The sequence below is a fragment of the Drosophila gunungcola genome, assembly GCF_025200985.1.
Source record: "Drosophila gunungcola strain Sukarami chromosome 3L unlocalized genomic scaffold, Dgunungcola_SK_2 000005F, whole genome shotgun sequence".
Lineage (NCBI taxonomy): Eukaryota > Metazoa > Arthropoda > Insecta > Diptera > Drosophilidae > Drosophila > Drosophila gunungcola.
In genome coordinates this window covers 657,777-683,485 of record NW_026453180.1, presented here as the reverse complement: position 1 = coordinate 683,485, position 25,709 = coordinate 657,777, and the positions used below count along the sequence as shown (strand labels likewise).

General features: G+C 39.2%; 2 protein-coding genes across 2 annotated transcripts in view; both read right to left on the bottom strand.

Moving 5' to 3' along the window:
• Positions 1 to 14,270, bottom strand: part of LOC128258958 (glucose transporter type 1) — an 89,016-nt gene extending 74,746 nt beyond the window's left edge. The window contains 2 exon segments of the mRNA XM_052991007.1: positions 12,427 to 12,736; positions 14,081 to 14,270. The gene's annotated coding sequence lies outside the window, so the exon portion shown is untranslated.
• Positions 14,271 to 16,712: 2,442 nt separating this feature from the next.
• On the bottom strand, positions 16,713 to 20,041 carry LOC128258964 (zinc finger and SCAN domain-containing protein 21). The gene has a single exon (XM_052991015.1). It carries the CDS (start codon positions 19,819 to 19,821, stop codon positions 18,415 to 18,417), a length of 1,407 nt encoding a protein of 468 aa, XP_052846975.1. The 5' UTR covers positions 19,822 to 20,041; the 3' UTR covers positions 16,713 to 18,414.
• Between the last annotated feature and the right edge of the window lie 5,668 nt (positions 20,042 to 25,709).

The following is a 25,709-nucleotide window of genomic DNA, read 5'->3' as shown; positions in this document are numbered from 1 at the left end:
GATATTTCAGCTTGAAGAAGACTTTTTCCATCTTTCCGCTCGGCTAAGCTAAACAATCTCCGCTTTATTACACATACATCGTAGCGCGCTTTCTGACATTCAATCAGGGTGAGTCCTGATCCTGTTTTCCCTACGACCCCGGCGTCCTGCCATCCTGCCATCCTGCCGCCCCTGCCACGCCCACCCAGCGACAGGGGCTTTAATTGGATTTTCGTTACTGCGGCCGCAGAACAAAACGAAGAAATGGCTGCAAAAAATCAAAAAAAAAAAAAATAATAAAGAGCAGCCGGAAAAAACTCGAATGAAAGAACCCGCGAAAGGAGAATTGCAATTTTCGACAGGCGTCTGTCGCTTTGGTTTCGATTCGCATTTTGCTTCCCTCACTTTTATTTTGCCTTTTGTTTTTGTTTTTTTTATGCCCCATCCTCAGCGAAAAAATGACTCCACATCTCCGTCCGTTTTGGCGCTGAACTTTTGCCGCTGTTATTCCTCGGTAACAAAGTTTACATTTCACACATTCATCACTTCTGGCAGCTGCAACTAATAGTGTGCAATGCTGGCTCAAATGGGCGGCCCCATTTAAGAAGCTCCAAAGGGGAGGGGGAGCGGTATATATGGCAAATCCTGCCCGCTTTTATTGCACTTTTTGCCATCGGACCTTGCCAAGTCGAGGACCCCGGCACTTGCCAAAAACGGATTAGTGTCTTACCAATCAATGTTCGCACTTAAAGCCTTAACGGGGATCCCCCCAGTGATCCCTTTTCCCTGACTCTTTCAAAATGAAATGAATCTGGTAAAAGTGGAGTGCGCCTACTGATTTATGGAGTATTCTTTTAAGTGGTCTTTAGAAATGCATGCACTAAACAGTTCAGAACAGGGTTCATATGTTCCGACCACTCAATCAATATTAATCACTTTGCTGATTACTAAGATTGAATACAAATTATAAGCAACAAGAATAATTTGGTAATTATATTAAGATTAGAAGCTTTCGAATTAATAATTAAGTTTTTATTAACGTTTCCCTTTCATCGATGGGCAGTTAGTTTTAATCATTTTAAACTGGCACGTTTTTAGTTCTTTTGGGAAGACCAACATATTTAAAATGTTTAAAAAAATATTAAAATGTTTAGTGCGTCATAATGACGCACACAATTTTTGTGTGCTTTGCTAAGAAATTTATTAAGCTTGTTCATTGCCAAAGATTTTATATTTATATGAATATAATATTATATAATATAATCATTTCACTTTTGCAACACTTAATGATTATTAAGTGTTTGTATGTATTTTTAAATATTTTAAATTTCAATTTACTGAAAGGTTGTGAGTTTATTTGCGATTTACAAAATTACAGAGTAAAAAATCGAGGAGCAACTATTTTATAAGTCTCAAAGTCGTTTTATCGCTCTGCAGATTGTTTGTTATATTTGCCCTGCCATAAATGCCAACCCCTGACACCTAGGCACCCCCACACTTTTGCGATTTTCCGCTTTTCCCACCGGAACACACACACTCCATGATGAAGCTGTTGGCCCGACACTTTGAGTGGGGCTCGAAGCGGAAGGGTGGACTCATCGTCCTGGTGCTCGATTTCGTCCTCGATACGTTCCTTCAATCTCCTTCAATCGCCAGTCATTGATCATCGGAGCCGAGGTGACGGATACTGATTTATGGAGCTGGCATTAAGCTTGAATTTCTCATGGCTCATCTTAATTTTAATTTGCAAGTGATGGAGTGGCTGCCACTGCAGTCAACTTATCCGCTCTTTGGAGGACCTCCAGACCGTCAGGACCTCCAGGACCCGTCTCTAAGCTGCATCTTCATTATCTTAATCTACTGCTTTTTCGAGGAGCCACAAAAGTTTGCACAGCCCAAACAGAGGTTGCAAATTTGCGCCCAATTGCACTTTGGGTCCAGTTTAATCTGCGAAATTGCCAGCAATTTCCGCAAATTGCTTACATTACGTAAATGAAGAGGCGAAATGCAGCCATGTACCCATTGTCCTGCGAATTTTCTGCTCCTCCTGCTGCTGCTGCTGCTACTGCCTTGTCTCCTTTTCTATCGCTGCCTGTCATCAAGGCGCTAGAATATTACGTATACGCAGCGCTGGTCCATGCAAAACTTATTGTCCTCGCCTCGCAGAATGGGCGATTGGGGTGGTGGCCATATAGACACACAGGCAAATTGCAGTACAATTAATTTATGACACTCTAGCATGATAATGCCGCCACAGTCACGTTTTGTCTCGCTGGCAATGTGCGAAATTTTAATTAAAATAAAATATTAAATCAATGCTAAATTACTGTTTTACTGCCTCACTGTTTAGTTTCTGCGGGTCCAGTGGGTCCTGGGAATTGGGTAACAGGAAACAGGGAGCAGGGACACATAATTCATTTGGCACAGAAAGAGGCCGGCGACAAAGTCGCTTAATTACCAAACGCTGTCGCTGTCGACGTCGCATTAACCCATTAATTAAGGTGACGTCAAAGGCAGCACAGCGCCAAAAGGCGATAAAGGAACTGCGAACTGCGAAAGCCAAAGGAGGCAGCCATACACACACACCACACACCGAATCCTTCGAACCGGAGAAAGGAGAAATGCGATGCTTTCTCCACAGCCAGCCGCATATTTATGGGCCATTTTTATTCAGAGACTGCATCTGGAGACGCAGCATATGGGACACAGCAAGCGATTCGATACGATCTCTAAATCAAACAACAACACTTTGCCGGAAAAGTGGTATTTACTCTTAAAAAACTCTTAAAATAAAATTTCAAGAATCCCTGCTCACTAACATATTAGTAATTACTTAAGAAACTAAAATTTATTTATATTTTGAACAAAAAATCAATTATAAATTTTATTAATTGACCAATAAAATGACTTGCAAAAAATTATTTAATGATTGAAATAGCAAAGGTTGAACACTTTTCAAACAAGAACACTTTGTTGGAAAAGTGTAATAAAATCTTCTAATAAATAAGTGTTTATCCTTAATAATCATTACTAACATACATATTAATTTTATGTAAATACTTACGAATTAAAGATATTTAGAAATATTTTAAAATATTAAATAATCAACCAATATAAAAAATTTTGTTAAATGAGCAATAAATGCTTTGCAATAACATTAGATAATCTAAATCAAAGGAAAAATGTACAATTAAATAACTATTTTTTTTATCAACTAACATATTAATTTATCAAAAAAGAACTTACGAGCCCAAAATTGATTAGAAAATCAACCAACATTAATTAATTTTGTTAAACAAGCTATTAAATGCTTTGCAACTAATTACATAAAGTGAAATGACATGGGATAATCTATAAACCTAAAGATAAAAAATTGCCTAAGGCTTAATAAAAATTATTATTTTCCAGGCAACCTGCTTAATTATTAATCGATAGATAAATGCCAAAAAGCTTGCAAAATTTGAAAACGACTCAATAACAAACCAAATACTCACTTTGATAAAACTCTGCTGCAAAATAATAAATAAGTTTTCAATGATGTCCATGCTAGGCATTTCAATAAACAAAATAAATAAAATCAACTTAATCCCATTTTTGAATGTTTTGGCAACCAACAAAGATTTCGTGAATTTTAAATAGAAACCATTTTCAAACCGAAATTTCGGTGCATAGTGCAATCAGAGTCCACTTAGTGAACCACATCTGTGCGCTGTTTCACTTCCCGTCCGCTGCATTATTAACTGCTTGGTTAGTTGGCTGCCATTAAGGCCAAAAATTGGATGTCAGCGGACAAAGTTTTGTGACCACTTAATGGCCTCCGCCCCCACCAATTCACTGCCCTCTCAATTCTCTAACCAGTCGCCGTTCAATGCCAAATAATCGAAATTAGTTTTAGCCTTGCGCTTTCAAAATTAAACCAACTAAAAAATCAATGCATCGGAGGACAGTGGCAATCGCATTTTCAGTTCAGTTGAGTTGAGTTTGGGTTTCGCCAGTTGGCCATTTGGCCATTTGGCCGTTTTGTCCCGTTTTTGTCCGCTTTTGCCCGTTTTGCCCGTCGTTTTGGCCACTCGGTCGCCATCTCATAGCGTTTGGCGTGTGTCAGGCCAAACTGGCAGTTCAATAATGAATAATAACGGGGCCGAGTTAAAAACTTCTGCCCCTCGATTTTCTGTTACCCGCTGGGCTGTCACAACAACAAACAACACAGCGGCGAATGGCAAAAAACTTTGGCAATATATTTGCAACGCATTACGTGGCATGTCAAGCATTTTATCGCGCGTATTTTTCAATTTTGCTGCAAAAGTGGAGACTGCCATAGGGGGTCTGCCAATGACAACGGCAGGATGAAGGATGAAGGATGCAGGAGGCAGGACGCAGGATGCGAGGGCTGCAGCGAAGGAAGCCGAAGGAAGCAGGATGCTGGCAATATGCTAGCTGCAAAAATTAAAAAGGGGAAAAAAACGCGAAGCAGTATAAACACTGGATAGTTGTCGCCGCTTTCTGTGGCACCGGCACCTCCTTCACCTCACGTCTTATTTTTTTTTATTTTTTACACCCACATTCCTCAGATAAACAGAGAGAAAAAATTGATATTTGTCATTTTATGAATTAAACTTAATTTTATTATAGCCTCTCATATTGAAACAAATTAACTACTGAATAATATAAAATATTTTTTACTCTTTAAACTACCATAGAAATTTTTTAACTAAGTTAAGGTTTTAAATTTGTATTTATTTGTTTATAACATGGTTTCCTATAACGTTGTTTTTGGTTGTTACATTTGGTGTTAAAAAATTCTTTGCTAGCACATATAATGCTTAGAAAACTAAATAAATAGATACTTATTCTTGGTGATACTTTCTCTAGGTGTAGTTGTTTTTTTTATGCTCACCGAGGGTGCCTGGTCATATATTTCTTGGGCGCCCGCAATGATAAGAGGATACCGACTGAGTCAAGTGCAATGCAACCTAGCCGAAGACCAAAAAAACACGAAATATGGAACAAATTTAGATCAGAAAGAGGGGTCGAATGCGGGGGGAACTGGGGCCAGAAAACACCCATTGAAACACATTTCCGATGGACGCCTCATATCCGGTGGTGTGTGAGCGTTGAGCACAAACAGGAAACACATTATAGCAGCTGGTAGACAGACTTATGTGTGGCACTGTTTGAGAAATTGTTACACACGCTGGCTGCTGTCAGTGACACACCAGGATTGTTGCTGTTCTATGGCTTTGGTGTTGCTTGTTTTGCTTGCTCTCCCCGCCTGTTGTTATTGCACCATTTTTTACATTTCTACATTTTTTACATTTTCGGGTAAATAAGTAAGCGGTGAGCAATGTGAGTTATGCCAAAAGAACCGCACCAACACAGACGGACGGATAAACGAGGCGAGCATCGCAGTGTGCATGTACATGTGTTGCATAATGGCCGCCAGGACTCATCTATCAAAATGCGCGACTGGCGAAGTGCAAAAAGTGTTGCATACTTTGCAGCGCAACGAGCTTGAGCCTGAAAAAGTGTTGTGTTGTGTCCTGTGTCCTGTGTCTCTTTGAACCCGCAAAAAACAAAAATGGGGGTGTAAGAGGGGTGGTATCCAACTGCCACATAGAAACCTTTTGACAATTCGAGATGATGGCAGAGAAAAACAGCGCCAACCACAAAAAGTGTTGACTGCCCACTAAGGAATTGGTAATTCGCAAGGATAACAAGACCAACAGGATTCGGACAGCAGTTAGACACATCAAACGGGGTCATCTCGGCTTAATTACTTTAAGGCAATTAGATTACCAGCATTGAAGTGCTTATTTTTAGTACCCTCAAATATAGAATTTCATCATAAGTTTACTAAGTCAGATAAACTGCATTTCAAATGCATTTAGTTAAACATACTTATTATTATTGTTACCTAAACAAATTTGTAAAATTAAGGCATTCTAAAGGTTTTTGTAATTTAATACTAATTTTAATGTCATATCACTGGTATTTCAAAATATGTATTTACTCAATTCAAATAATTTATATTTAGATATAATTTATAATCTCTCAGTAAATTAGGTTTAATATACTTATTATTATTGTTACTTAAAAAAATTTAAAATTTAGCAATTCTAAAGGTTGTTGTAAATAAATACTTATGTCATATATTCGCGGTTTTTCAAAATCTGTATTATAATCATTTCAAATTTTTTTAACATAAAATTGATCAATAAAAGTATACATTACGCATTTCTCTTATAAAATATATTTAAGGCCCATCAATAACATTATTAAATTTATTGAACCATCATTGCTATTAATTTTGATAGCAAAATATTCACTCTTTATGGGTACCCTCTTGGCAAACACATAACACCCTTGCACTGCCAAAGTAGTGGGCATAAAAATTCAGCTTGAAGAATGCTAAATTTAGCACAGGCAAGCAAAGAAAATGGCCCCCGGTAAATTGCTCATTTATTTGCAGCTGTCAATATCAATAACAAATGGTTGTTATGCCTCGAACAAACACACACTCACACACATTGTAGGGGGTTACCCCGCAACACACTCACACGGGTTGGCTTGCTAATTTTGGGCGGGGGCCCGGAAAATGGGCCACTACTATCCCATCCACATTTGCCTTTTCCGAGACACTCGCCGTGCTGGTAACTTTAGCCGCACTTGACAGGACCAGTAATAAAATAAATGAGCCGCCATTCTTTTAAATTGAGTTTAATAAACGTCACACTTCATCGACAAGAGCACTGAGTGTATCCCGAAACACAATCTGCAACCCAAAAACACGCTTCACTGACCTATGCGAAAAAGGAGGCTGCCCAAATGAACTATGAAAGTGGCCGGGACGTCGTGCATATTTTTTGGATTTTTTTCTATTTTTCCTCTTTTGGCACAAAGACCGCACACCCATACACATACTTATTTATTATTCCCCAAGCGTTTGACCAACAACTAACCCCGAACACAAAAAAATATGTGGAAGAACGGAGCAACTTTTGGGCCAAGTAGAGGACGAGCCGCATTCAAATGCCGTCTAATTTAGTTGCCTGCTGCATTGTGCGGTCTTGCCTCCTTCCTTCTACCAATTCCCCATATATCCATATCCACAGCCATATCCATATCTGGCCAAAAAGTAGCCCAACTTTATGACCTCAGAGTTGTGCAACAGCATCGCGCGAATCGCTTACATGAGATTGTAATTACGATAAGCGACTCGGCCAGGAGCTTGGAGATGTTTTTGCCCATAAACAGCCAAATGAGCCAAATAAATGTTATTTATAAAATCCAGGCGAGTACGAAGAGAGCATGAAAAATACGTACACCGACTATTTGGTACCCAATAGTTTCGGGATCTAAAATAATATTATTTTGGGGAAACTTTACAAGAGAATTTAAAAAATTTAAATCAAAAATTTGAAATAAATTTCTTTTGACAAAACTTTACAAATGGATTTAGCTTTTTTATATAATCATTGGTTTTTAAAATGTTACAACTATAATTCAGCAGATACCTTCTTTTATTATTTAATTTTACATTATTATATTTCTAGCATATAACCTTTTCTAAATGTAGTTTTTTTTAAAAAAGAAACGAAGTTTGTTCTCTTTTATAAAAGAGTTTTTTGAGAAAATTTCAAACAAAATATTTAAATATTATTTAAGCCATTTTCTTTTCATTTCACCTATAATTGAACTATGTTACAAACAATGCATTGCAATGCAGCAATCTAATTTACCCTTTCGCTCTACAGTTATTGGATATTAATATGGAAAGGGGCTGAACAAGTGCTGAGACCGCCAATCGTTCGACTTTTGTGTGCAAGCCAATTGCGATGCGATTTATGTTTATATTTATATTTATTTTTATATAAAATTCATGAGATATCAAATCATGCTCCCATATAGGTAACTAAATATGCCAAGCATACACACACACATTCTCATACAGACACAAACACAGACACAGACAGACGGCGACCATTCAGGCATTCAGGCATTCGACTTTTGGTTTTGGCTTACAGCTTTTGTGCCACGGCGTTATGTAAACATTCAGGGCATCGGATCGCTTGCCAGCAATGAGCAGGCATGCCATGCATAGATATATATATGTACATATCTAGATATATAAAGGAAGGGGGCAGTGGCAGGGGCGTGGCAGGTTGAGGGCGGGGACAGGCGCCGCGCCGTTTGCCGCGTTTAAGCGATTGAGATATATTTATTAAGCGGCCAGAGTCGCAGAGACTCAGTAAAGAAGGCTTGTTTATGGCCAAAAAGCAAATCTTGCCAGTATTTTAAGGGGGCGGAAAAGAAGTAGATCTTATATTGGTAAGCGAAAGGGGGAAAAGGAAAGGGTGAAAGCTGCGAGCGGCAAACGCACCTTGTGCAAAACACATAAATAAAGAGACAATTTAAACGGATTCCAGAGGCAACATGCAATATTTGTTTATGGTCAAGAAGGAAATAAATAAAACATGAAAAAAAATGTATTATGACTAAATTTACATTATTTAAGCAACAAAAAAAATGTATTAGACCTTAAAAAGTATTAACTAGAGTTAAGCCTTTAACTGAGTGTGAAAAAGATCTCTAGAATTTGTTTGCTCTACAAATCTAACTCCTTAAAGATATGCATGTGACATAAATTTAAAAATCAGTTCAAGCTGAACATCTCCATTGTAAAATTTTAATACATAATTGAGAGAAATCGTTTAATCAAGCATTTAAGAACTGTCTTAACAAAGTTCAAAATTAATTTCATGATTTGTAAATAATGATTTGTTATTTATATCAAATTTATTTCAAGGTACTAAAATAATGAGTTGTTTTAAAGAGAAAGTGAAGTTTTTATAAATATATATTCAAGTCACCGATATTGTTAAACTTTAGAGCCTTTAACGAGATAAAGAATTTTCTAAAAGTATCTTAGTTAATTAAAAAATTCTCTTTTTGAGTCTATAGGCATCGAATCTCTCAATCTCGATCGCATAAAAAATTCTGAATAGCCATATTTGATTTCTCGCAGGACTGGCCACTTGGACTCTTGATCGGTGGCTAATTAATAGGGCAACTCAAAGGACGGGGCCGAGTAAGTGTTGACACAGGCCAGGCACAATGGAGAGTCCTGTTGGTCCTGGTGGCGTTGCCGATGTTTTGGGGCCGCCCAAAGCGTCATTAATAGAGCGTGAATTTTAGCGCAAACACACCCAATCTCCAGCATACACACACATGGACTGGAGGGCGTTGTGTGTGCGCATTTATAGCCCGCAATGTTTTGCCAATCAAAACCCCAAAGTCATTTCATTATTGGCTTTACGTAATCGACGTCAAAGCGTCCCCGACCAAAAGTCAACAGCGGAGAAAAGGAGAGCCCAATCCGCATTCCTCAATCCGCAATCCCCAATCCTCAATCCGCAATCCGCGGCAGCAGCAGCAGCAGGAGTAGCCCAAAGGACATTGGGTAGGGACACCAAGGACACCAAGGATCCTGCAGCCTGTGGATGGAACGTGCATGCAGTCAAGCGAATTGAAGGCAAATATTTTTACTTTGACACGGCAAAAGGGATTTGGGATGGGGAGGTGGAGGTCCTGCTGCTCGTCCTGAATCCCCGGCAAACTCGACTTTATTGTCAAAAAGTGTAAATGACACAGTTCGTTAAACGCGACATCGAGACGCTGGATACTAGATACACAGATATATAGATATACGGATAGACAGATGGGAGGCTACGACAGATGGCAACGTGGGGATTTTTGGGACAGATCCGTGGATTATGCATACTGAGGACTGGCCCCAAAAGTAGCGGCCGAAAAGGATTGCAGGCGCACATTAATGGGGCAGATTTCTCTGAAGAATGTATGACAAATATTTTATGCTCGCATCATAAAGGAACCGCAAAAGGACGCCCCAAAAGCGGATGACTGCAGCCAAGTGGAGGGCAGCGGGTAGCAGGGAAAAGGCTTCAGATGGCGAGTATCTCGCAGATAGCCAGATACAAATCGCAGGCCCCGAAAAAACATATACAAGGCTGGGCAAAAGCGGGAGCAGGCATAAAACGCAACAACGAAGGCACTAAATAACAACAAAAAGGAGTCGTACACGGGGAGAAAGTATGGCATTAAAAATAAATATTATTTTGAAAAAAGGATACAATTAAAAAAGTTAAATTATATAAAAATATGGCAAATAAAATTATTAACGTATTAAATGGATAAACAATAAAAATCTTTAGTATTATGAATTTATTTTTTATATGCAATAGAATAAGTTAAAATATTCAGCGCTGTAAAAAGAACATTCTAAATTTATTCTGTTTGAAAAGTTAAGTTTTAAAAGAAGTATTACAAAATTTCTAGTAAAATCTGGCGAGTAAACTTAAAGTTATAAAATGGATTGGAAATAAAATTCATAAACATTTGGGATTTCTTACTGACAAGAAATAGCTGATATAGAAACAAGATAATCTTAATTTAAAGGTCAGTTAAGTCTGAAACTTCGAAGTGGTGAGTTTCCACACTATTTAAACACTAAGGTATTACAAAAGAATGATTATGAATACAGTAACTTTAAATTGAATAAATAAGATTGTGTTTATTGAGGATTTTTAATATGATTTCTTGCCGTGTAAAATAAATCTTTGAAGTTGCTGGGAATACCCGGAAAGCAGAGGTCGGAAAATAAGGAAAGTAAGGAGGCAAAAGGATAGCGAAGGGCCGCAGATGACAACAGAAACGAGAGGCGAAAGGTGCAAATAATGCCAGTCCCCAAAAAGTATGCTACACATGTTGACATTGCCCGCGCGAGTGCGTGTGTGTGCGTAAGCGTATAAACTCGACGATGCGTGTGCGTGTGTGTGTTTTCCAGTGGTTTATGTGTGTTGACGTGAGAATTTGCACGTCCTTTGTTATGCACGCGTGTAAATGTTTCGCCGGATTCTGATTCTGTTTCTGATTCTGATTCCATTTTGCAAACCGAAAGAAAGAATTGAAAAACTAAACAAACTTTGCCAGCCAGCAAATGTTTTATTTGTCTGCCGCACACAAACAAAAATCCACACACAAACATATACGAAGATGTCAGGGAGATACCCACAAATGCACTGCGATTTCTGCTCCAAATTCGTTTCGATGGCAAAGGGTTTCCCCTTTTTTACCCCCCTTCCTTGTTTTGTGTGCACACAAACTTTGCGGCCTCCTTTAGTTGTTATAATATAACGCAAAAAATATATACGTATATAAACAGGACCTCGTTTATGTGTGTGTGTGTGTTTGAGGTCGAGTTGATTGCTTAAGTAAACGCACTCGGGGCAGGCAAAAACGCTTCTTGGCCAAGTTGATTCGCTGAAGTTTGCTGGCTGGGAAATTGCTCGCTGGCTTTTCTTATTTTCACCCCCCTTTCCCCTTTTTGTTCGGGTCAATTTCGGACGCCCAGTGATTTTTGCTTATTTTTATTAATAGACTTTTTGTAAAATTCCAAACAATATTTTTTCGGCCGTCGGAAGTGTGCACTTCAAATTATGCTACATGCTGGAAAACCCTTTTCCATCAGTCTATGTGTGTGAGTGTGTGAGTGCAGGTCCAGCGGCTGTTTATAAAGGATAAATTTGCTAGCAAGAAGGCAGCTGTATGCTCTGTGTATGCCTAATCCGCAAATGGATTTTTTGGCAGGGGGAATGGATTGCTCGAATGGGGCTGGGAAGTTCAAAACTTTTTATTCCCGCTGATTGCTGATTGAAAACCGAACGGAGACCCAAATTCGGGTTCATTTTTGGTCCGGAGTGATGGTCCTGGGAAGTGAGTAATTAATTCTTGTGTTTGGCTTTCGGTGGGCGGTCGAAATAAAGTCTATATTTCTTTCTCTATGGGTTCTCATTAAAAAAACTCGTAACCCGATGGGTTTAGTGATTAAAATGTCTTGAGAAGGGATTGGGAACTCATTATCATATTAAATTGATAAATTTAGTAAAACATTATGTATGTTTTTGCCTCGATTTAACCTATCATTAAATTAATTTTCACATTAAAAGTAATTTTTATTGAGCGAGATATACGTTTTTATTTAGCATTGTTTGTTAAGAACAAAATTACTCCGTATTTAAGACTTTTATTTTAAGAGGAGAATTGGATCGTTTATTTGTAATATTCACAAAGTGTGTTAAAGTCGGTCAAATTGGAAAGTAAATAAATATAATGTGTTTATTGCTCGTGTTTATCCTATAATCGTGTTCAACTTATGACTTTTGGTTAAACAAAAGTAAAACAATTTATAGATGTTATAAATAAAGCAGAAATATACTTGGTTATTGACGATGACTTTATCAAAGTTGGGTTAAACAACTATTTTTCTGCATTCCGTTACCTAGGTTGTAAATGCTTGCCATTTTCCATCTTAGTTTTCCCCCGAATTTTCCCCAATCTTAACATAAACAGACAGTTTGGTTGACTCACCTTTTTGCCAGGCACAGCGAAGACTCCTTCTCGTTTTCGCTCGCTCAATTCGGCAGCCAATTGGGCACACACATCAATCAAGTACCTCAACAAGTTTTTCTCTATTTTGTTTGGTCTCTGGCTTGGTTTAGTTTGGATTAGTTTAGACTTAGTTTAGAACGAACGAACGAACCAGCGAACGGGGCGCCGAGCTGCGCTGCAGTTGGCATAGTTATTGTTAAGGAATTTATTGATATTATTGCGGCTCACTCACGCGAACGCCCGAGGAATTTTAGCACTTTGCCAGCCAATTAATGGGTTAACTTTCGAGCTGAAATTAACACAATGGGAATGCAGGAATGCTCGTGCACGGAGCGTAGGCCAGAGGAATGCTCAAGGCAAAGGATAAAGGATGAAGGACAAAGGAAACACATGTGGCAAGTTTCTCTCTGGCATTTTGGGCATGTCTGAGTGAGCATTTAAGACCGAGAGACTGATAAATGTCAGAGGTTATGGTGTTAATGTCGCTTTTATTTAAAACGGATATCGGACAGAGAACAAAGACGGGTCGAGTAATAAAAAATAAATTAAATGGAAAATGCACAGAGAGTCCTGGCGAGGGAGAGAGACAGAGACAGAGCGAGAGAAGAGAAGGCGCGAATGTGTCACGGATTTCATTGCTCATTGAATACGCATTCATTTCACAAAGGAAAAAGGAGCACAGGACCTGCCAGCCATTCAGGCAGCCGCCTCAATCGAGTCACTCAGTCTGCGTACGTAAGCAGCGAAGGACATTCACACAGATACGGACACACATACACACACACACAGGACTCGGAGAGCCCCACACACACACACGTAAACAGAGAAACCAATACAGAGGAGAGTAAGCCACAGAGCCCGCAGAGAAAATCAAAACTACGCGCACACACAGACGAAATTTCTGACAAATTTCCTTGTGTATGTGCGCATTTTGTTGTAATTTGCCATTTTGGCAATTGCAAGCCTTCGCATTTTATTGAATTTTACAAACACACACACTCGCAAAACACAAAGGAGCCACACACAAACACGTACACAGAAGCAGGCCACACACCCAAACAATAACAACACTTTTTGTCATAATATTTTCATAATATCCTGCGAGTTTTGACTTTCATATTTTACATTCGTTTCAAGTTTTTTGTTTGCCGCAAAATGTCATTGTTTTGTTTCAGCTAGCTTCGGGTATTTTATTTTATTTTACTATTGCTATTTATGGTGTTTTTCTTTGGGAAAATCGGAATTTTCATACGCGTTCGAGTGTGGAGTGTGCTTAAATCGCAGGAGTCGCTGCTGCTTGCGGAACCGCCCTAAAACAGTCGGGAGAAAAACTGAAAATGAAAATTGCTGAAAAATTCACCCAAGGCAAGTGGCAGCGGGAAAACTGTGAAAGCTTTTTCACGCTCCCAAAAAGTACCAGTATTTTCCGTTGGTTGGCCAAGAGCGAGAAAAGCTCAATCAATAAGTCGAGCTGCTCTCTTTTGGCAGGACACCCCCCATTCAGCCACCCGCCACCTAACCTCCCAACCACCCACCACCCCCTGGGGCCATAGCACATGCTGAGTTTTGAACCTTTCGTCCACCGTGATTTTCCTCTTTTTCCCAGCGACTTAACAACGAAAATCACACTCACTTTTCCCCGAAAAAGCCCGACCGTTAACCGCAACCGCTAACCGTTCACGGACGCAACTCCACGGCGAGATAACTGTGTGAGACTTTTTCTCCACTTTGCACTGGACTCGGCTCGGTTTATCGGCTAATCGTTTTCCGGACTGCGATCCACACGTCTGACTGCCAGCCTGGCCACAACATGAATGTCTGAATGTCAGGTGTGCGCTGCTCCACGATGCGTTCCGGCTGAAGTCCTTCGTGCAAAGTCCTTCTCCACGTAGCCGTCTCTCCGCCGGAGAAAATGTCCCGATAACCGTTATTTCAACGGAGTGTTGGGGCTGCCAACTTGACGCAGGGTTGCTTTCGATAGATGCCAGGACCTCCGACATCGCACGGTTGCATTTGTACGCTTTTACAAGCTTTGAAAGCTTTTCAGGCCTTATACGCAGCCAAAATTAGTTTAAAATATTTTATTTTATATCCGGACAAATTACGTTTCTAGTCTTTTATAACTTCAATAAAATATTCAACTAGAATTTAGGTAATTTTAAAATTATATATTTTTTTAACAATTAATTTCATAAAATATTTAACTGAAAAAATTTAATTTTCATTTGTAAAGCTTATAAGACAAATAATAGAATAAGATTGGAAGAGGATAGGTCCTGATCAGATTTATCTTAAGGTTAAATCGACCTATTTTTTAGATTAAAAATTTTAACTAAATCTTGATGGTTCCATTATTTAACGATCAACATTATTTATTTAAATTCAAACTCTGGTAAAATGTTGGACCTTTTTCTTAACTTCAAAATGTTTGAGAAAGTTAGTAAAAAAGTTATTATTTGTATAGTAAGATTTTAAAGTATGCAAGTAGAACTCAGTTAATTGAGATTTAGTGATCCATAAATAAGTGAAAAATAAGTAGCCCGTGTGATTTGATTTGCGATTATGCTCGCCTTTCCATTTATAGGAGCTTTTTCGTATCGTTTGCATGATCTTCAAACTACATAATTAATTTGCATTTGAATTTTGAATAACCCCTTTGGGCGGGCAATCGTTAGAGGGCTGCCAACGATGATGGTAATCAAATGGGTTACTCGAGTGGTCGGCACTTCAGGGTCGAGTCCTCAAAATCTGCCAATCAGGCTCATCAATCTGTCAACTCTTTGGAGGAGTAGCATTAGAACACATGGCCACTTTGGCGAGGACAAAGGACCTGCATAAGGCGAGCAGCCTTTCAAGGTGCAAATTAGCAGAGCAGCAGGATAATAACCTAGAGGCTCTCGAAAAGCAGTTCCGATCCCGAAGGCAGCTGCCTTGGACCCGCAGAAACGGGAACTTGTTGCCTCCTCCTTGCCACCTTATGCGGGTCCCACTGTACAGGAATGCCCCGTGCCAAGGTGCAAACTGCAAACCGTATCGCTTTTCGAGATCATTTTATTAGTTTAGTTCTTTATTGTTTGCTGTATTTTGATGTTTTGAACACAGATGTTTGGGCTGCTGCATCACTCCCTTAAAAATAACGAAGGGTAGTTTTTGCGGGCATGATTTTACACAATTTTTTGTGCCAGGGGTTGGGCTGCAGCAGGACATCTCCTTAAATGCTATGTGGCTCTTTTGACGCTTTAAATTGATTCACACCGCGCACGCAACCCCCGCACCTCAAAAATTTCTGTGCCGCTGCACCCTCGCATCCTAATGTATCCTAGTATATCCTGGCATATCCTGTTCACCACTCGCCTTTTTTCCGTGCTGTCATGCATTTGTATTTGATTAAACATTTTTTACGCGTTTCCGTTGAGGGCATCATTAGTTTTAGCCCGTTTAGGGTTTCACTCTGGTCCAGAGAGCCTGAGCCTGAGCCCGAGCCCAAAACCAAAACCAAAAACACCCCCACACCCAGTACATCCACCCCGTCATCAAGTTTCCTCGCCCTTTTCTTTTTTCCCACTTGCATCTGTCCGATTCCAAAAGTCCACTTCCGCTTTTCCGCCTTGCCAGTAGTATAATAAGTGTGTTTTGGTATTTGTTTTAGTCGGTCCCAGATCGATGGACCATGTCAATGGCCCTTAATGGCATTTCATTACCGAACTGCAGCGTTATTTGGGCATGATGATTATGAGGAATCACCCAAGAAGCACTCATCATTATTGTTTACCAGAGACTTGCAACCCCCACATACTGGTAGATGATATACGAGCACCTCGCCACAATTATAAACCTATCATTGAGGGTTTGTTTTTCCTGACAACCCAAAGAACAAGAAGTTTCCATTTTCAGTTTTTCGTTTTTATTCAAGAGATTTTATAGTGTACAATTTTTATGGGCTTTTAAAAGATGTGTGTTTGTATAAAAATATTTTACTTTAAAAACTTGATTTACAATTTAAATTTATTTATTTACTCCCACAAAAATTATATGTTTTTCAGTATTTTTTAATTCATTTTTATTCAGTAGTTTTTCTGATTTACAATATTAATGGTCTTTTAAATAATGTGTGTTTAGATACAAATTTGCGAATTGCGAATTTATTTGTTTTTAAAAGAACAAGTAGTTTTTTTTCAGTTTTTGGTTTTTATTCAAGAGATTTTATAATTTACAATTTTTATTGGCTTTTAAAAGTTTGTTTTTCTATAAAAATATTTTTTTTGTAAAAATAAATTATTATATTCTATAAAAGTGTTTCGTGGTTTACAATTTTTATGGGCTTTCTAAACTTTTTTCTTTTGTATAAAAATATTTACTGTTTATGTGTACATTACGTATAAAAATATTTGGTACAAATTTCTGTTTTCTTTTCGCTTATTGTTACTGCACTATGAGCACAACGATGCTCTTGTAAACTTCAGGCTTAGCATTAGTATCACAAAATCTCAACCGATATGGTTCCGTATGATATAGCTTATAAGGTAATTAATTCCTAGATTGAGCGAAAGTTCCCATTTCGTTGTACTCTGCGGCTACAACCAATTTACATTTACAGATGCTAAGGAACAATAGCGCTGTGATATTGCCCCCGATTCAGGGATTTCTTAATTTATTGCTTTAAGTACACAACCGCCGGTTCTGAAGCCTGGGGCCTTTGTAGCTAGGTTGTACTGTTCAATACTTTGACTGGTAGTGAGACGCTGGTCCAATGTCCGTTTCTATGCCTAACTATAGTAAACTAAACTAAATTAACTTGAGAATAAATTGATTTCTCTCCCACTTAGGTGACTAAAAATGACTAGAGTTCACACTCGACTTTGGTTCACCAACACTGGGTTTGGATTTTTGTTTAAACTAGGATTTTTGGTTTTGCATATTTGGTTTTGATTCGAACTTAAAATCTATTACTGCACAATTTTGCCTGAATTTTGGTTTCGGTATATAACCTGAATATGACTAAAGCTGTATCCGAAATTGAAGAACGATATATGTTTGTACAAAACAAGTAAGATGGAAATGAATCTGACTTATAGAAATTATTTACCTAAAATGACTAGAAGGAATGCATGAACTTATGACTAGAATGACACGACTTATTTTGGTAAAAGGGAAAAAGGGTTGAATTTTGAGTTGTTTATAATTGAGAAGATGAGTTGTGAAAAGGCAGAGCTTGAATTTTATATAGAATAAAGAAGATCGGGGAAGGATGAGTATATGAATGAGTCATGAAGAATGAATTTCGGTTGTTGACAGTACGGGAAGTTATGAGATGATTGCAATTTTAAGAGGTGAAAGGTGAAAAATGACTGATGAAGGAGTTATGAAAAGATGATGTATGAAAAAAGAATGAAATATGAGTGAGAGAGTAGAATAAAATGTTAAAAAGCAGTTGGTATTAGATAAAGTTTACTGAGTGTTAGTATAGATTCTTTGGTATAGATTCTTTGGTAAGATGATATGACTAGTTAGTGCCAGATAGCCTGTTAAATTGGTTAGTAATGAATTTTTGGTTGGTTTCTTTGGTTTTACGTGTTCAGTTCATTGCACTCCCAAAAGTTCCTAAACTAGCTAAAACTAAACTGACTAGAAAAATGCCAAAAATGACACTTATTTTTCGAGAGATCGTATTGAAGCTGACTAGTGACCAGATGCTTTGGTTTCACTGACTAGAACTAAAGTGCATATGGAATGCGGACCGAAGTACGGATACAAATCAGAGTCTGACTAGAATTGAACTCATTTTGCGAACGAAATTAAATAGGTTTAAGAACTAAACGTTATAGCTAACTAAGTGTATAAGAGGAAACGCAAATTTCCATTGAATAAAACTAATTCTTTGGTCTGTTTCAGCTGCATTATTGACATCGATTGACTGATGTCAATAACTAATAACTAAACTTAATAGTACAAAAATCTCACTCGATTTCAATGGGCCATGGTGGTGTGTTGGATGACGGAGGCGCAGTTCCTTAAATTCGTGAGGGCAGCGGCGGCAATGCTTTCCTCCTCCGTTAGACCATTTTCCACGATCTGCAGACGACCATAGCCGGCGGATGAGGCGGAGGAGCTCGAGTCCGAGAGGTAGTCATTGTCGTAGTCGTAGTTACTCGTGGCAGTGGCCCCCGCCACATAGACACCCTCATCGGAGTGGGAACTGCTGGCGGAGGAGGAGGAGGTGCTGGATCCCGCCTGATTGAAGTGGAAACTGCCTGTTATGGTGGTCGTACTGGCTGGCGGCAACATTTCCACTACTTTCTCCCCTGATTTTTCCCTCTTCTGATGCGTGAGCTGATGCTTTCGCAGGTAGGCAGCCCTCTTGAACTTCTTGCCACACTCCTGGCAATCAAATGCCAGATCCTCTATTGCCGACTTCTTCTCCACCTGCTGCTGTTGGTTGATGGTATTGCGATTCTCCTTTTTGCCGGCCTCCTTTCGGGGCTTATGCCAGCGGCGATGGGAGGCCAGATTGGCGGGACAATTGAACTGTTTGCCGCACTCGGGACACCGGTACTCCAGCAGGACTATGCAGGCACACCGATGGCGGGCCAGGCCAAAGGCATCCTCGAACTTGATCTTGCACAAGCGGCAGACATAGTCCCCAATCACATTCTTGATGGCCGCCAACTCGGCTTTGGTTTCATCTGTGATCTCCACTATGTTGTACTTGGGGTCAATGTCGCCATTGCTGTACTGCATGGAGCCATCGGTAATGTCCTCGAGGGGTCGTATTATGGTGCCCGAAACTGGTGAACTGGTCTCCTCATCGAACTTCAGTTTGCGAGTGGCCTTGTTGCGGGAGGGTTTCGCCGAGGAAGTGGATGCCTTGCTTGTTTTGGGTGCCGTTTCCGATACCTTAACAGGTTTGGCTGGAGTGGCCTCTATTGCTGGCTGTGGCTCCTCCTCCTTCTCCTCCAGTTTGGCCATTTTGGCGGGCTGTCGTTGTCGTTGTCCATCATCGTCACAGCTCAATTTGCGCTTTCCCGATGGACTCTGCGGTGGCGTTGGCAGTTTCAGTGGCAACTTCTCCTCTTTGACGCCCCCTTCCTGTGCAATTTCCATCACATTTTCGCTATACACCTCGGCGAATGTGGCCGCCATGGGCACATCGCTTTGGGGCAGCGGCGAGGGCAGCTTCACCGTCAAATCCAGGGGTATTTCGCACCTGGTTTTCAGGTTCAGATAGCGACTGCGGTACTTCGGCGGCAGCGAGGCCACCGTGGTCAGCAGACCCAACCCATGGGGCATGCCTTTGTGCTGCAGCTGGATGCCAATGCTGTGCGGATGGTTGAGCTTCTCCGCTTGTGTCTGCGTATGCGTCTGTGTCTGGGCCATGGCATCGATTTGGTTAACTTAAAACTTGAACGTGGGCAAACAGAAAACGGAGAACGTAGAACGGAGAACGGAGAACGTAGAACGTAGAACGGAGAACGTAGAACGGAGAACGTAGAACGGGAACTAAGCAAACTTAACAACAAACTGATAACGCTGATCCTTGCGGACTGGACTTTAATAGAAGACCACCAGTCGGCTCGACGTTTGTGCTGCGAATGACGTTCACTGGATGCGGCGTCGGCTATTTATGTGTGCCACACGGGCCAAAGGAAAGCGAAACCAAACCAAACGAAATCATTGTTTGTGCCGGCGTCGCTCATTTCAACCCCCTTTTTTGGGCCAAGTCGTTGTCCTTTTTCGACGTCGGCAGCGAACGTTTTTGAACGCCGGCAGAGCCGCAAAAGCCGGAATCTTTTGTTAGCAATCACACACACATTAGTCACCCTTTTTTCCACAAGCACACACACACACACATATATACGTTTATAGCACGGGGAGCTGTTAGTGAAAGTCCCACTACGCATACACACTCGTACACATACACATACACATACACAGCCAGGACAATGCACTCGGAGAAATCAGTGTGCGACAGCTGTTGTTTTGGGCCACGAATTGCCACGCACCAAAATCGCAGGCAAATATGTACATATATATTCTGCAGAAATCGGAGCTGCACATGGTCCTGCTCTTTTCTTCAGTTTTTGCCAAAACAGCTGACATCCATGAAGTCGTTAATTGAGCGTGTAACCATAGGTTCGGCGGTGAGGAATCCTCAATGGGACAGCGGGTATCCTAGCGCTCGAAGGAGAATTGTTTCTTTGTTGCCATTTGGGTCAAAACAGCTGTTGGCAATTGGATGCAAGATGGTTAAGGAAGGTAAACAATGTAACAAGTAAGAATTCTACGACCCTAGGAAAAAGATCATGCTGTAAACACAACAAATCAAAGCTGCTCAGCATTTTAGCTGAATCCATTAGAGTAGTTAGGTTTTTTTTATTTTTAAACATAAAATATAACTTTGCAACTTTTCTACTAAGACACCATTTTGATTGTAGTATTAAGCTGTTATATGTCAACTTATTCAATTAATTAAGATTAAATATTTTGTTCAAAATGGTTTCATGTTTATTTCGTGCTTAATTAAGATATTTTAAACAGGTTCTTAATACAAACTTATTTTTACCTCAAAGTTCTTAAGATTGTTTCCCCAGTTATAAGTTACTTTGAGATAAATTTATTCTATTATTTTTGATAGATAATAAATTAAACATTGGCTTTCTAAGCGATTTTTCTAGTGCTAGATTTTACATTTTCTTTCGGAAGATAAAAACATGGTTATCATTTTTATTTTTGTTATGTTCTCGTAACCAGTTAAATAGACCTCAAAGATTTGGGTGTAAAAATAGTTTAAATATATATTTATTTAATTAAGCTTTTTCGTTAGTTACATTTTATTAAATTTATTTAAGTGTACTTTAGCTGGCACTGCATTTATCAGCTCTTTGCGGCCTCAGACGGCGGCTAAGCTTGTCAAGTTTGCTTTTGGTGGGGTAGGTAACAGCCCGACAGACTAGCAGACTAACAGACTAACAGACACAACTTGGGTTCGAACTTCGAACTTCACCACCGAAACACAGGGCACAATCCTTGTAGCCAGCCATATATCCTTGTATCAGTGTCTGCGTCTGCGTTTGCGTCTGTGTGGAAATGTCCTGGACACACACATCTGTGTCTGTGTGTGTGCTTTGCATTAATGTAATCGAAATGCGTCGCCGCCTGAGTCGGCAGTGGTTGCCATGAAAGGGAATGCACTTTCGATTCCCGTCGAGGGCTTTCGTCGCAGGACTTTGCTCCTGGAAATATGGCATATTATGTTGAACACGCCGCCATTGTTGTTGTTCTTGTATTACGGTAGGCACGTGCATGGCAACGAATGCCACCCCAAAACGGGCTGACAAAGTAAGCACTGAAAGAAAATATCATTGAAATTTGCTGCACTTTAAATCACAACATAAGTATCTAATGTGATCAAGATTGTAACATTAGTTAGTGAACATTATGATTAAACTATTTTTTACTTTGTATTTAAAATCAAAATAATACACATGTATTCAATGATGTATGTATATCTGCATAACAAATATTTAATATATTTTATATATATATAATATAAATATAAATATATTTTATTTATTTATATATTTTACTTACAAGTTGTACTTAAATATCTTGCAAGTTTTATTTATTTTTGTAATATTTTTCTCAGTGCACAGTTGAGAGTGCAGAGTGTATTCCCAAAGCGATCCACTCGCAGCAGGGTGGCCGTTCCATTCGGCAGGGGAATCGATGTTGTTTGCCATGCAGCTTAGAATTAAAATAGCGCACGCATCCGAGGCCAAATCTAAGCACAAACTTGGCATCGAATGAATCGGAGAAGGCAACAAAAGTCTCAGAAGTGCGCCAGCCACGCGAGCATTGTCCTCTCGTCCTGCCATCCTGCCATCCTGCCATCCAGAGGTCCTGAAAGCCATCGCAGATACACGGAGGCTGCGAATTCCAACCCCGCCGGGTGGCAAATGTCCTCCCCTCGTGGCGATGCGTTGCCAACTTATCCTTGTCACTCACAAATGCCGCCTTATTTGCGATTCGATAAAGTGAGAGAAAAAGGACACGAGAAATCAAGCCATCAACAGAATGAAGTTTGATTAATCTGAGACGACAAGCCTATTCAAGCGGATTAGTGCGTGTTGGTTAGAGGTTTCTCCACGGCTATCATCATCCATCAGTTCAGAGTGCACTTTTATTATTTCTTATGAATATGATCTCTGCACTTAGGAACAATGAAGACTTCCGTCTCTTAAATTGATTTAATCTATAATCTTAAAGATTTTTCCGCCAAATACGCTTTAATTTGATATGTTGAAAGAGTCGAAAATTATGATAGTATAGTATAGTTTTTCTTCACCAAAAAACAAATTGTTTTCATAACTTTCGTAGCTTACAGTTTGTCTATTTTGAGTAAGAAATTCAAGAATATTAAAAATAATTGTAAATCCTAAAAGCATTAAATAATATAATAATAATATTAAAAATTTAAAAATATCTACAAATTCTGCACTATAAAATAGCTGCAATAATTTGACAACAATTTTAGTTTTCGTTTTACTTTTAAAAAATTTGTTATTAATTAATAAGTAAATTAATTGATTGACATTAAAGTAAACAAAACAAATTTTTTTTTAAATATCGCACAATTTTTTACAACAAAATTTCCGCAGACATATGACAGCAATTTTTTTCTTTATTTCAATCAGTTAAAATAGGCCATTGTAGAATAAACATTTATCAACAATACACCAAATTTAGTTTTTTAATAAAGCTAATCAGTTAAAAAAGGCAATTATAAAGAAGTTGTCAAAATTTGCATTGATTAGGTTAAAGAAAACCAAAAGAAACGCGATTAAAAATAAAACTTAGATTAATTGTTTGTCAATATAGTAAACAAACTAATTTTCACCTTTTTTCATTAAATTGGTTTTGACCCCTTGAAACAATTTCCTATTTTTTCTTAACGTGTACCGTTTGTCATCTCCTTGGACTGCTCTGATTTCTGCGCTCCAAGGCGTTCTTGGCACAAATTTGCACTCGACAAACACCCACGAAAAACCAACCGTGCAGATTTATATCGTCCTCCGTCAAATCAGCCACATGTCCCCCACAGAGAGGTACGCATTTTGTTTTTTGTTTGTTGTTTGTTCCAGTGCTAACCCTTAAGTGCATCTTTTTATGGTAATTTCAAGAGCAGCAGCAGCGATGTCCTGGCTGGCATGGCCATCCTTGTATCCCTCTGGCGGCTCCTTGGCAATAATTAATGTTCGAAAATGCATCGTTTATGCGGCATAATGCATTTTCATTTTCACTTGCAGTTCCATTTCCATTTCCATTCTCGTTTTCGTTTTCATCTGGCTGTGTGTGTGTGTGTGTGTGTGTCTCAAAAGGCTTTTGAGCCAGCACAAGCCGCGTGCACTTTTGCTCGGGCAGCTCCTCAAGGATCCACTCCACTTGTAGCACATGTTGCCGTTGCCGTTGCCCAAGCTGCCTTTTTGGGGGTTCAGACTGAGTCCTGTACTGTCAATCCGGTGGAATGGAAAGGATTTATCCACTCTTCACGGCCTGCCACTGAGCTGTAATTAAATTTTTCGCTTTCATAATTTTATGCAATTTCAGCTGCTGCTCCAGCAGGAAACTTATTCGGTTTCCAGGGCGTGAAGGTTTTTTAATTGCATTTCATTTGTCTGGGGAAGGAGCGAGAAATCTGCTACCAATTTGCATTACTCCATTGGGTATTAAATTTGAAAGCTCCCAATTTGCTGTATCTCCGGGAGATTTCCACTGTCAATAAGCCAATCTCAGCATGTGTGGCTTAATAATTATATATCCCATTGAGTTCGGGGAAAGCTAAACAAAAACACTCGAAAATAGCTGGTGGCTGCAACTAAAGTGGAATCGAAGTTCAAAATTATTGTTATATTTTTGTATTACGTTGCAACTTAAATATTAAATACCTTAAGTACTCTATCAAAGAAGTTAAGTTTCTTTATTTTGAAATTTAAGAAAATAAAGCATCTGTCTTAAAAATAAAGCCTCTGAATGATCGATCTGCCAATAAACCAATTTAAGGTTGAAGGGCTTTAGGTAATTTACATACTTATCCACTAAAATATTAAGCAAACAACCCCTAAAAAACTGAAATAAAAAAACATAAGGGAAAATCCCATAATTATAATAATAGTCCTTCAGCACAAATTTAAATATAAACAATTATAATTTTTTAGCTCCCTTAATCATATGCAATTTGCAAATGCAGCCATCAATTTTAGGGGTGACAACACTTTTAATTGCATTTCAGATGAGCGATGACGGGTTGCCTCATAAGTCCATAACCGAATTACTTTAAGCAACTGCATCTTAAATTGAAATTCTAATAGGCCAATTGCAGCATGTGTGGCTGGCTTAAGACAGGACTATCCATTGGGCTTAAGGAATTTGCTCGCAAATCCCACTCGCAGTAAACAAAACTCCCCGAAAAAGGTCGAGTGACTAAACCCAGGAAACCTGGCATAATTATGGTCGTATTCCTCCAGTTGTGCAGCATGCATAAATATAAATACACACAATAAATTTGCGCCGCAGGACACAGAAACCCACAGAGCGAGTGTGATAGAGACAGAGAAATAGGAATATTTATAGGGGGGAAAAAAAAAACAATCACAATTCACAATTCAGTCGGGTGTCGAAGTGCTCCGGGCACGCGACCGTCGACCAACGTTCATTTGCCGTTGCTGCTAATGTCCTCTGCCAAGGATTGTAAACTGCGAATCGGTCCGGTGCACATATGTACGGCGGCATGTGCGCCATGGAAATCACAATGCAACCACCACAGTCCACGGTCCACAGTCCAAATCCAAACCGAGACCAAGACCGATACCAATACCGATTCCGAATCCCAGTGCCCAAGTACCAAGTACCAAGTACCCCCCGAAAGAAGTCAAAGTACTAGGCACAGCAATCGAAGCCGAAAATTTAGCCAGGTGCATTTTCAAACACCGAAACACAACACACGAGCCACATAGCAGCACCACTATGAACAGTGTGGCAGGGGCCAACAGTGAGGACTGGCTATGGGGAAAGTAGGTACACAATTGCAATACTTTAAATATTGCACCCCTAAAATACACAAAAGATGTGTTGATTGAAAATAAAAATGTATAATATAAAGAATTTTACTAAGTTTTTAAAAACATTGCCTATTTCAAATATTTTATAATATAGAAAAATATTTTTTATAAAATCTGTAGTCTTATAGTAATACGAATTTCTAACTG